Here is a 12,446-nt window from a genome sequence, read left to right on the forward strand (position 1 = left end):
TTAATATTAACTCTTGATTAAAATAAAATATTTTTTTAGTACATTAAATTCAATGTTTTTAAAATAAAATAAAATAAATGTCACATAATTTTTCATAATTCGTTATATGGAAAAAATTTGGTTTGGTAGGATTAAATTATTCTAGTTTCCTTATTGTATTTATGACTTTGCACATTACTCTTACATCTCATACAATTTGTTTTTCTTCTTTAAAGTTTTGGTATTTTATATATGCATATATATATATATATATATATTAATTCTCTTCAAAACTTGTGTAACAATAACTATTTCTTTATCTTCATTTGTTTAGTATTGTTTTATTCAAGTAATGAATACATTTTCACAAGATAAATAAAACATTTGCAAAAATCTCAACTGTTATGTAACGTTCCTTAACAACCAAAAATCTCGGTGGTTACTTTTCGCATATCTCGCTCCGTTTTGAGTTCACTGTGAGTGTTCTCGTTGTCGTTTTAGTCCTTCCTTCTTCGTTCCCTTTCAAACCCTAATCTACCGATCAGATCCCAAATTGGGAACACCCAATGGCTGCAATGTCCGACTCGGTTGGTCCCCTCGCACTTCTCACCCTGGCGTTGACCTTTAGCCTCGCGTATTCGATGCAGTTCGAGGTTCATTCGGGTCACACCAAATGCATTTCAGAGGACATTAAGACCAATGCGATGAGTGTGGGAAAGTACAGTGTCGTCAATCCACGCGAAGGGTACCCAATGCCCGATTCCCACAAGGTCATTGCCAAGGTAACTTCGTGACTCAATCACTGCCAAATCCTTGCTATGACAGTGAAAAATGCGCTCTCCCAAGGTTTTAACTTGCAAAGCCATACGTAGCTAATAGGGACCACGATTGCAGTTGCGGGCACCCAAAAGACCTAGACTTTGCAGTCAAAATCGCGGTTGTGAACTGTTTTATAAAACCTCGTACTTTCCGAATGAAAATTAAAGCCTTGAATCTTAAATGGGTCAGCTGTAGAATGTCTCCTGGTTGTTTGTGATTTGTTTTGTGGTGTAGGATTTCTGGATTTGGAATGTGTTGTGATTTTTGGGATAATGGGGTCCTGTGGTTTGTTATCAAAGTGGGTTTGACTGAGACTCTGTGTCTGTGTGTGTGTTTTTTGCCAGGTGTCATCGCCTCATGGGAACGTTTATCACTTTGGGGATCATGTGGATTCTGGTAATTATGCATTTACGGCATCTGAGGCTGGTGACTACACGGCTTGCTTTTGGATTCCAGATGGCAAGGATGCGCCATCAATGGTGACTGTTGAACTTGAGTGGAGAACCGGGGTTGCTGCCAAAGACTGGTCCAAGATTGCCAAGAAAGGGCAGGTTGAAGTAAGTAGTTCTCTTACATTTCCGTGACTTGCATTTCCTTGCGTTGCGTGTATGTGTTCAATAGTTTGTTTATCATTATTATATCATTTTAACTCCTTCAGTGTTTTTGCTTTTTTTGAGAAACCTCTGTGTCGCAGCCTCAAGCCTGAACACTGAGGAGGGTTGTATTAGGCAATAGGCAGCTTTCTGCAGTGTAAAACTTTGTTGATTGTCTTTGATACTGATAAACAATATAATTCTACTAAACTTTATACGAAACCATTTGAGAAATCTTGCTCTCTTAATTCTTCTCCCCCTGAAAATTTAGGTTTGGTAGCCCATTTAGTGAATTCACTTGCAAAGAAAAGTTTTAGCGTGCTCTTTTTATGTTACATAGCAGATATATATATATATATAGCTAATTTGCACAGTGAAGTAATGCACACAGAAATTATTGTGTGCTCTTGTCATGGTTTTGGACACCAGCAGGATTATTAACTAATGCTATGCTTCTGTCTTTCTATTATATTTGGAATATGACACTGTATAATATAGTTACAATATCGAAGTGTTTTTGTCCCCTTATCTGTGAAAAATCAGTCTAACCTATTTTATCAATCTAATTTTTCTATGCTATTAACCATCAATCCCGGGTAGCAGAATGAAATGGCCACCCCTGAAAACTATGGCAGTATAAAGGAAAACATGAATATTCAAAACTAAAAAAAGTTTAGATAGAATCACCATCAATCTGGCAGCAACAAGGGCATACGAATGATGCCGAAGAATGAAACAGGGAGAGATTAATAGAAAATCAAGAAAGAACACCCTAGATAAAAAATTAGGAGAATGTGAACCATTGTGTCTGAAGGATAAAGGAGCCGAACAGCGTACTCGCACAAAAAGAATAAAAAGAGCATAGACCTTGAAAGTGTGAAGGAACAAATGTCAGCCCAAAGGTAATTTTTTGAGAAAATAATGGATGAAGAAGGGTTTCAAATCCTATAATGTTTCTAAACCAAAATTAATTAGAAAAGGGTGGAGAAAAGAAATCACAATTCTCCCTATTCCCATCCCAAACATCACTGTTTAAGCCCCAAAATGGGTTTCAAAATCCCATCACAAGACTGCCACTGTAGTGCATGAAAACCTGCTATTTTGGGAATGGCTGTTATTGTAAACTGCTCTGCAGTTTGTATCTTGCAGTGGCCTAGGGAACACACACTATAACGTCATAGTAGCACATTCATGAAATAACGGAATATATCAATGTAAAAATCTCAGTTCATGGAATTTTCTGAAATTCTACTTCTTGTTGTATTTATAGAGAAATCAAGTAACCAGCGTAAAACTGCCTTAGAAAGAATGTAACACAGATTTAGCTTTATACTACTGCTTTGGATCCATCCGTTTATTTTAGCCATGACTTTGTAGCTCACCCACTCTTTACTTTTGGGTATGCATCTTTCTTGCTTAAGATGTTTAACCCCCCAATTATGAACATTTATTATATATCATTGTCCATTTGTGTCTTTCATTGTAATTGTTCCGTATTTAGTTGCTACTAGATTTTATGTGAGTATACACAAGGTAGTCACATGAATCTGAATACCATCCTAATTTCTTTGCATTTGTAAGCTATAGGGATAGGGGTTACTATTTTATAGTTGTAGGTGTTTTGGTCCTTGTATTTTTATTGATGTGTTGTTTTCCCTCTATTCTCTAGGTAATGGAATTTGAGTTGAAGAAGCTATATGATACTGTCGTATCCATCCATGATGAAATGTTTTATCTTCGAGAAAGGTATTAATGCAATGACTTCTGCCACCAAGTCTCTTGAATTAGTATATAATAGTTCCATATGATCTTTTGATGGAAAAGATTACTCGCGTAGTTCATTCAAAATTTCGCTTAAATGGAAGATAAATGATTTATCTGTTGGGTCAGAAGAAACTGGAATCTTTTACTTTGCATCTATATATTCCTCCCAACTTTTCCATATACTATACATCTATTATTATACATCTATGATTACTGTAAGCCTTGCATCAACTTTTTCTATTTCTGTTCTCTTTACACCCAAGAGTGGTCACTACACAATTAATTTTGTCTGTCCGAGTCAGATAAAGATAGGGATGAAATCCCTGGACCTAATCAATAAAATAGAGAAAGAAAATGTGGATAATTTATGACATTAATATTTCTTTCTTGCTTGATATATTAGTTTTCTCCTCCATTAACTGCATTGTATTTTCCAATCATTTAATAGCTGGAGTGGATCAGAAATTTGTTCTCTGTTATGCCTCCAATAAAATAACTTCTTTGCTAACATGTTATGCTGTATGGTTTTCTTAAGAATGTGATGTGCCTAGGATCAAGTAGTTGTATACATAACTGATGACAACCTTCTATTTTGTATGTTTTAAGTTTTGGATTGTTTGGCTTTTCGTGGTCATGCAACTATTGCAGCATTAGAGTTTGCATTCATTCTGAAGGTGTTTTTCACTGATTTTTGCTGACTTGTTTTTATCCATGTGGCTGAAATAGGGAGGAAGAGATGCAAGATCTTAACAAATCAACTAACACCAAGATGTTCACCTTAAGTTTCCTTTCAATTGTGGTTTGCTTGTCTGTGGCTGGCATGCAAATATGGCATTTGAAGACGTTCTTTGAGAGGAAGAAGCTCCTCTAAGTTCATAGCATGAAGTTTGTTCCTTTTGCTTCTATTTTCTTTTTCTTAACTTCCCGTTGCCTGGTTGTTTCCTGTGTATCCATCCCAAGTGTATGATTATTTCATCTTTCACTTTTTTTACATTCCATTTATGGTAATTAGGAATATCTGCCCATTTGCAAGTCATGCTAAATGTATGTTACAATTATGAACAGGTATTAACTTTAGAATAATAGTTACCTTTCTCTAGATACCCTTTAATTTGTAAACTGAAAACTGAATGTTAGTTTTTTACTATAAAAAACCAATCTGAATCTCCTTCAAAATACAAATGTTCAAAGTTGGAATTATTTATATTCAAATGGTATATTTCTATATGTTATCATGCTCATCCTAGCGAATTACTACATGTTAATAATATTTGACGTGTAAAACCATCACATCCAGATAGAAGTTGTTACTTGTATAACTTATGCATCTTCTATGAATTTAATAATGCATTTCCAAACCGGTACTTCATGTTGCTTTGCAGTTCATTTTAGATTATTGGATGTAGATTTTGTTGGAATTAGTTCGAACATTTATATAATTGTTTGAGAAAAAATAGTGATAAGCCTAACCACTTGCGAATTCAAATTCTATTAGAGAGAAAAAATGATGTTGCAGGACAGCCAAATGGATTCAAACTTTGGAAAGTGGAAATACATATAACACACAAACTCCAACATTAGGGATATACTATTATGACTCAAAAGCCAAAGACCTCTCACATTTAGCTTAGACCAACAGTGCATAAAGCTCACATCATAGTAACAGTCTAAACACACTGGAAGGTATAATGCTGTCAACCCCTTATTTAGTAGGTAACTATGGGATGACTTTCATTCAAACAGCAACCACTGGCATTTTGATTACTCATCGTCATAACTCTTGTGATGATGGCGATGCTTGTGGTGATGCTTCTTCTTATCATCATCATCCGAATCATCACCCTGCAATGGTAGGAAAATGCCACCAAATGAATACCAACATCAATAGAAGAGCTTTATATATACCACGCAGATATAATATTCACAACTACAGGGTAGCATTTTATTAGACTGTGTTTGGATGAAAATTGCAAATAGATCTTACTAACATGAAACTCCAATTCTAACCATATGACAACACCAAAAAGACAAGAGGAAACTCTAATTCTAACAAGAGAACAACACCAAGAAGACTTAAGGAATTGCATATAATATTTTTGCTCTAAGAAATCAAAAGACATATGACAAGAAATTAAAATTTACATAATAGTACTACATATCAATTAGTTCAAACAATTACACGATTGCAATGCGCAATCACTATAAGTTCTGAAACATACACATAATTCAAATCATGTGAGGAGTATTGCTTGCAATGGCAAAGAAACCATCTTACTGTATTAAAGTACACCAAGTTACCAACTGGTGATATTAATTTCAATACACTATCAGTTTAACTATAAACTAATCAGAAATCACTTTAATTATACCTTCTAAGGAAGTCGTCAACATACTTATCATCGTATATGACAATTTGTTATTAGATAGCAAAGTGAAATCCCTGTTCACTATCAATCATAGACTATATAAACTCATTAGTTAAAGGAATGGAGGAGGTAGTAGCACTCACATATTTCTTGCGTCCATGGCGCTCATCATCATCATCATCACCACGCTTCTCATAGCTAGGCTTGCGGTACCCCTCTTCCTGAGGTGGACGCCCATAACCATACTCAACCCCTCCTTGGCTCCCATAGCTAGGTTTCTCCTCATTCTCACTCCTCCCTCCATAACCATATCCACTCCCCTGTTGCTGTTCCTCCCCATACCCACTACTCTTCCTTCCACCATACCCAGATCCATATTCACTCTCCTCCTTTCTTCCACCATACCCGGATCCATATTCAGATTCGTCCTTCCTTCCACCATACCCGGATCCATATTCTGATTCCTGCTTCCTTCCACCATACCCAGATCCATATTCTGATTCCTCCTTCCTTCCACCATACCCGGATCCATATTCTGATTCCTGCTTCCTTCCACCATACCCGGATCCATATTCTGATTCCTCCTTTCTTCCACCATACCCAGATCCATATTCTGATTCCTCCTTTCTTCCACCATACCCAGACCCATATGCAGATTCTTCCTTCCTGCCACCATACCCGGATCCATATCCCGACCCATGTTCAGTTTCTTGCGTGCTTCCTCCATACCCGGATCCATAGTTAGATTCCTCCTTTCTCCCGCCATACCCAGATCCATATTCAGATTCCTCCTTCCTTCCACCATATCCCGACCCATATTCACCTTGTTTCTTTCCACCATATCCCGACCCATATTCAGATTCTTGCGTGCTTCCTCCATACCCGGATCCATAGTTAGATTCCTCCTTTCTCCCCCCATACCCAGACCCATAACCAGATTCCTCCTTTCTACCTCCATAACCAGACGCAAATTCCGATTCCTCCTTTCTCCCTCCATAACCAGTCCCATATCCAGATTCCTCCTTTCTCCCTCCATAACCAGTCCCATATCCAGATTCCTCCTTTCTTCCACCATACCCAGACCCATATTCAGCTTCCTCCTTTCTCCCGCCGTACCCGGATGACCCGTATTCAGATTCCTGCTTCCTGCCACCCCCGGATCCGTTTTCCGACCCGGATCCGCCATACCCGGATCCAGCAGCGGGGTTGAAGCCTGCAGGTGCAGGCCTAGGTTTGGGGCGAGAGTAGCTGCTATACTCAGTGACGAGGGCTTCGTCGCCATAAGCAGAAGGTTCAGCGTTGGAAGTGTATTGGGGGCGATCGTAGTCAAAGCTATCTCCAGTGGAGGAAGAGGCTCCGATGGCATAGCAGGTCTCTTCGGAGGGAGGGATAGGACGGCCGTAGGTGAGGGAGATGTCGTAGCCGCCGCCGTACGGGGTGGGGTCGTACTCATCGTAGTCGTCGACCTTGTCGTCGTGGCCGTCGTGACCGCCGTGACCACCGTGGCCCCTTGAAAAGAACGACATTTTTCACTCTCTCTCGGTTTGGGATCGCTCAATTGGGAAATGGGTACAAGTGATTGATCATGATTCTAGATCCGAGTTTCTGCTTTATACTGCGATGGTGGACCAGCTAAACGACATCGTTCCATGATTCGTCTGCCCATGATTCGTTTGCCCATGATTTTTTTTGTTTTGTGGACCCCACACGTTTCTAACGAAAAACCAACACATTTTGTAAACATCCCCAATCTTAAAAAAATAAAAAGAGAATTTTTTTTATTTTTTTTATAAATTTAGTTTAGGTATAACTCAATAGGTTTAATTGTAATTTTTTTCCATGCTTTAGGATATCTTTAATTTTTATATATTTAATTTTCTAGTTTTAATTATTCGTAATTTCAGTTGCCAAAATTCTTCTTACTCAATTTTGATATGTTAATTTTTAAATGTATATAAATTTGTTCAACTTTTAGTTGTCACTGTATTCAATTACGTAAAGAAATAACAAAAATCATGATTTTTTTTGTCAATCTTACTTTGTTAAGTCCAAATAAACCAAAATAATAGATAATTTAATTTAAAACTGACCAAAGTTACATATTATTAAAAATTAAAGAAACAAAATATTACAAACAAAATACTAATAAGAGACTAAAATTACGGTATACAGATGAAAGGTAAAAATTGTGGATTTTACAAAAGAATTTTTTTTTATAATTAAGTAAAAGAAATATTAGAAAATATATGTATAGATAAAATACACAAACTAGTTTATAGATAAGTTAATTTTGACCTATGTAAAAACTCATTTCATCTTCTCTCTTTTTTTTATAAGAGAAACTTGTCCAAAGATATTCTTAATTTAAAAAAAAAAATTGTTTGGTAGAATAAAATAAAAGAGTAAAATTAGTCTGAAAATTTGTGAAAAGAAATGCAAGACATTATTATTTTATTTATTTCTTTTCTTACTTTTACAAAATTTTGATTTTTTTTTTTAAATTTCATTTCCGTTTTACTTTTACTTATGTTCTTTCTTTTTTTCATTCACCTTATTTTTTCTACTAAACTAATTAAGTAATGTAATTTATTACATGTTACATCAAGACTTTCTTTTTGTGTGAATCTACACAATTTTTAAAATTTTCGTATTTTTTCTTCCTAACTAAATGAATAGTCTTCGTAATTTTTTTTCCTTTGATATCTTCCTTTTTATAGTTATTCTATTTGTAACAAACAAAATGTCAGAGGGAGATAAGAATAAAAAAATGAAAAAAATGATATATAAAATATTTCAAATATCCAATGAGGTATTTACAATTTTTAGGTATTCATATATTAATGTTAAAAAATCAAATTATTAATGGAGCAGTTTTACTAAAGTTTTTATAATTTTCTTTTGTAATATAATGCTAATATTTAATTAATAGGTAGAAGGTAGCAAGTGACAGGTGACAGGAGTCAGGAGACGAGTTGGAGGTAGCAAGTAGCAGATTGCATGTAGCAGGTAGCGGGTAGTAGATTGTAGGTTGTCAGTTGTAGGTAGCAGGTAGCAAGTTGCAGATAACATGTAATAGGTAGCAAGTTGCAGGTAACAGGTAGCAAGTAGGAGGTAACAGGTAGTAGATAACAGGTTGCAGGTAGAAGGTATCAGGTAATAGGTTACAGGTAGCATGTAGCATGTAGTAAGTAGCAGGTTGCAGGTTGCAAGTGACAGGTAGTAGGTGTCAGGTTGCAGGTCTCAGGTAGCAGGTAACATGTTGTAGGTAGCAGGTTGCAAGTAGCAAGTTCTATATTGTAGGTAGTAGGCTGCATGTAGCAACTAGTAGGTCGCAGGTAGCAGGTTGTGGTAGCAGGTAGCATGTAACATGTAGCTAGTAGCAGGTTGTAGGTAGCTGGTAGCAAGTTGCAAGTAGTAGGTTGCAGGTAGTAGGTTGCAGGTAGTAGGTTGCAGATCGTAGGTTGCAGGTGACAGGTAGCATGTGCCAGGTTGTAGGTTTCAGGTAGCAGGTAGCAAATTGCAGATAGTAAGTTATATCTTACAGGTTGCAGGTAGCAGGTAACAGGTAGTAGATAGCAGGTAGCAGGTTGTAGGTAACAGGTAACAGGTAGCAAGTAGTAGATAGCAGGTTGCAGGTAGTAGGTTGCAGATCGTAAGTTGCAGGTGACAAATAACAGGTGCCAGGTTGCAGGTTTCAGGTAGTAGGTAGTAGATTGCAGGTAACATGTAACAGGTAACACGTAGCAGGTAGTAGGTAACAGATAGTAGATAACAGGTTGCAGGTAGCAGGTAACAAGTAACAGGTAACAAGTAACAGGTAACAAGTAGCAGGTAGTAGGTAGCAGGTTGCATGTAGTAGGTTGCAGATCGCAGGTTGCAGGTGACAAATAGCAGGTGCCAGGTTGCAGGTTTTAGGTAGCAGGTAGTAGATTGCAGATAACATGTAACATGTAACACGTAGCAGGTAGCAGGTAACAGGTAGTAGATAACAAGTAGCAGGTAGCAGGTAGCAGGTAACAAGTAACAGGTAGCAAGTAACAAGTAGGAGGTAGTAGGTAGGAGGTTGCATGTAGTAGGTTGTAGATCGCAGGTTGCAGGTGACAGGTAGTAGGTGCCAGGTTTCAGGTAGTAGGTAGCAAATTGTAGGTAGCAGGTAGCATGTAACAGGTAGCAGGTAGCAGGTTGCAGGTAACAGATAGTAGGTAACAGGTAGCTGGTAGCAGGTTGCAGGTAACAGGTTGCAGGTAGCAGGTAACAGGTTGCAGGTAGCAGGTAACAGGTAGTTGGTAGCAGGTTGCAGGTAGCAGGTAGCAGGTAACAGGTAGCATGTAGCATGTAGCAGGTAGCAGGTTGCAGGTAACAGGTAACAGGTAGCAGGTAGCAGGTAACAGGTAGCATGTAGCAGGTAACAGGTAACAGGTAACAGGTAGCAGGTTGCAGGTAGTAGGTAGCAGGTAGCAGGTAACAAGTAGCTGGTAGCAGGTAGCAGGTAGCAGGTTGGAGGTAGCATGTAGCAGGTAACAGGTAACAGGTAACAGGTAGCAGGTAACAGGTAGCAGGTAACAGGTAGCAGGTAACAGGTAGCTGGTAGCAGGTAGCAGGTAGCAGGTAGCTGGTAGCAGGTAGCAGGTAACATGTAACAAGTTGCAGGTAATAGGTAAAAGGTAGCAGGTTGCAGATAGTAGGTTGCAGATCGCAAGTTGCAAGTGACAGGTAGCATGTGCGAGGCATGCTGGTTTCAGGTAGCAGATTGCAGGTAGTAAGTTGCAGGTTGCAGGTAACAGGTAGCAGATAGCAGGTAGCAGGTTGTAAGTAGCAGGTAGCAGGTAGCAGGTAACAAGTAACAAGTAGCAAGTAGTAGGTAGTAGGTAGCAGGTTGGAGGTAGTAGGTTGCAGATCGCAAGTTGCAGGTGACAGGTAGCAAGTGCTAGGTTGCAGGTTTCAGGTAGCAGGTAGCAGATTGCAGGTAATAGATTGCAGATTGCATGTAGTAGGTTGTAGGGAGCAGGTAGTAGGTTGCAGGTAGCAGGTAGCATGTTGCAGGTAGGAGGTAGTAGATAGCAAGTTGGAGGTAAGAGGTAGCAGGTAGCAGATAACAGGTAGTAGGTAGCAGGTAACTGGTAGCAGGTAGCAGGTAACTGGTAGCAGGTAGCAGGTAACAGGTAGCAGGTTGCTAGTTGCAGGTTGCATGTTGCAAGTTATAGGTAGCAAGTAACAGGTTGCAGGTAACATGTTGCAGGTAGCAGGTTGCATGTAACAGGTAGCAGGTTGCACACGTGGCAGGTTGCAGGTGACAGGTGGGCTGGATTCTCTACCCCGTTCCAATGTTTTAAGTACCAATTATTTAGATTCTAAATTTGATAGCAAAAAAATTGGTAACTAATTAGATACCAATTTAAAAACTATTTATCAATAATAGAAATTAATTGAAAAGCCAATAATTATTTTAGTCTTTAAAATGGTCTCTAATTTAGTCAATATAATAACTAATTATTTTTTGTGTTTAAAATTGATTTTTATTTAATAATTTTTTTTAGTAAACTACTACTCACATTGATTCTTAGTTTTCTTTAACCTTTTTATTATAAAAAAAAATTACTTAAATTTGGCTTGGATAATATATGGGGTAGAGTTTGGATTAGCCATGTGTCATCGAAAGTGTGTTCTTGTGATGTTTAGTATGCCCCTCCATTTGTCACTTATCTCAATGCATGTGTACTGCTTATGACATCAACCATTTTTCAACAACAAAAACTCGAATTTAGAATCAAATTTATACTGTAATATTTCAAAAAAATTATTCTATGATGAAACATGAATGTTTGTAAGAGAGTCACACCTATAGTTTTTAACTCTTATATTATTCCTAAAAAGATGGATTAGGTTTCTTGCAAATTTCAAACTTCAGATGATTTTTGCTGAGACAAGGTAATCAATCATGTTTGTGATTCTATTTCCATTTTTATTCAAACTTTGATTTTGGAATGGAGTGTAATAGAGATTCTTATGAAACTTTTTCTTCAATCAAACCTGCATCATCAAAATGTTTTTGCTCTTGCCACTATAGTTGGATCTATGTTTTTTTTTTTATGTAAGTTAATCCAATCTCATATTTTGTATTCACCATCTACTACAAAATACCATCTAATGCAAATATGAAGATACTTGGAAATTCAAAATTAACATATTCAAATATCAAAACACATATTCACATAACTATATAAAGGGATTAAACGTATAAAGTATTTTGCATTGAACGAGTCAAAGGCTATTATTATATATACATATTAAGGTTATAAATTTAGAAAAAAAAAATATAATTGATTTTTTTTAAATGATATATATGTAAATTTTCTCTATATGTCAAATAGTCTCTTTAAACATTTTATAAAAACAAAACCAAAATCGTAAGAGAACTCCAAATTTCAAAATTAACAATACCTAAAATGTGATAATTGACCTAATAATGCTATAGCAATAAGAATTTAGAACATTGTTATCATTTGTTGGAATAGAAAATAAATTCTAGAGATGAACTCTCTCCCTTAACACCCTCTAAAATGTTTCTAAGGACAAAATTACAATATAGTCATGAATTTCAAAACAAACAATATATCGAATATGACATTTGACTTTAATCATATTATTTTTAACGAACTTAAGTTAGCATGAAAAAGATAAATTAACTTAAATTCTTAAAAAATTGCTTTATTTTTAATGGTTTTTAAGGATTTTTTTTTTTCAAATATATCTTTTTATATATAAATTTATCTAATTTTGTAAAAGGAACTTAAAAAAAATACATACTTTCTGCAATTTTTATTCTGGGTTCGTATTGCACTGAAAAAGTTCACACAAGTACTTCCATATGTTGTTTGCACCCAGGTAAGGAGGCACGTCCATAAAAGAATCACAAAATGGAGAT

The 12,446-nt window shown here is 36.6% G+C and overlaps 2 protein-coding genes across 2 annotated transcripts; one reads left to right on the plus strand and one right to left on the minus strand.

Annotated features, from left to right (window-relative positions):
* Positions 1–349: 349 nt before the first annotated feature.
* Positions 350–4,254, plus strand: LOC137836925 (transmembrane emp24 domain-containing protein p24delta9). The gene is made up of 4 exons (XM_068645721.2): positions 350–761; positions 1,143–1,355; positions 3,061–3,137; positions 3,882–4,254. Exons 1-4 carry the CDS (start codon positions 546–548, stop codon positions 4,024–4,026), a joined length of 651 nt encoding a protein of 216 aa, XP_068501822.1. The 5' UTR covers positions 350–545; the 3' UTR covers positions 4,027–4,254.
* A 374-nt stretch (positions 4,255–4,628) lies between these two features.
* LOC137836924 (glycine-rich protein) lies at positions 4,629–7,202 on the minus strand. The gene is made up of 2 exons (XM_068645720.2): positions 5,665–7,202; positions 4,629–4,997 (listed from the first exon to the last, which is right to left on the minus strand). Exons 1-2 carry the CDS (start codon positions 7,045–7,047, stop codon positions 4,917–4,919), a joined length of 1,464 nt encoding a protein of 487 aa, XP_068501821.2. The 5' UTR covers positions 7,048–7,202; the 3' UTR covers positions 4,629–4,916.
* Between the last annotated feature and the right edge of the window lie 5,244 nt (positions 7,203–12,446).

This window comes from Phaseolus vulgaris, chromosome 4 (assembly GCF_051622355.1).
Source record: "Phaseolus vulgaris cultivar YP4 chromosome 4, ASM5162235v1, whole genome shotgun sequence".
Taxonomy (NCBI): domain Eukaryota; kingdom Viridiplantae; phylum Streptophyta; class Magnoliopsida; order Fabales; family Fabaceae; genus Phaseolus; species Phaseolus vulgaris.

Excerpts from the sequence above, each read along its gene's own strand:
- LOC137836925 (XM_068645721.2), top strand. The coding sequence starts at position 546 with ATGGCTGCAATGTCCGACTCGGTTGGTCCCCTCGCACTTCTCACCCTG. Across the intron at positions 762-1,142 it reads CCCACAAGGTCATTGCCAAG|GTGTCATCGCCTCATGGGAA; the intron begins GTAACTTCGTGA and ends GTTTTTTGCCAG. Across the intron at positions 1,356-3,060 it reads CCAAGAAAGGGCAGGTTGAA|GTAATGGAATTTGAGTTGAA; the intron begins GTAAGTAGTTCT and ends TCTATTCTCTAG.
- LOC137836924 (XM_068645720.2), bottom strand. The coding sequence starts at position 7,047 with ATGTCGTTCTTTTCAAGGGGCCACGGTGGTCACGGCGGTCACGACGGC. Across the intron at positions 4,998-5,664 it reads GCCATGGACGCAAGAAATAT|GGTGATGATTCGGATGATGA; the intron begins GTGAGTGCTACT and ends CTACCATTGCAG.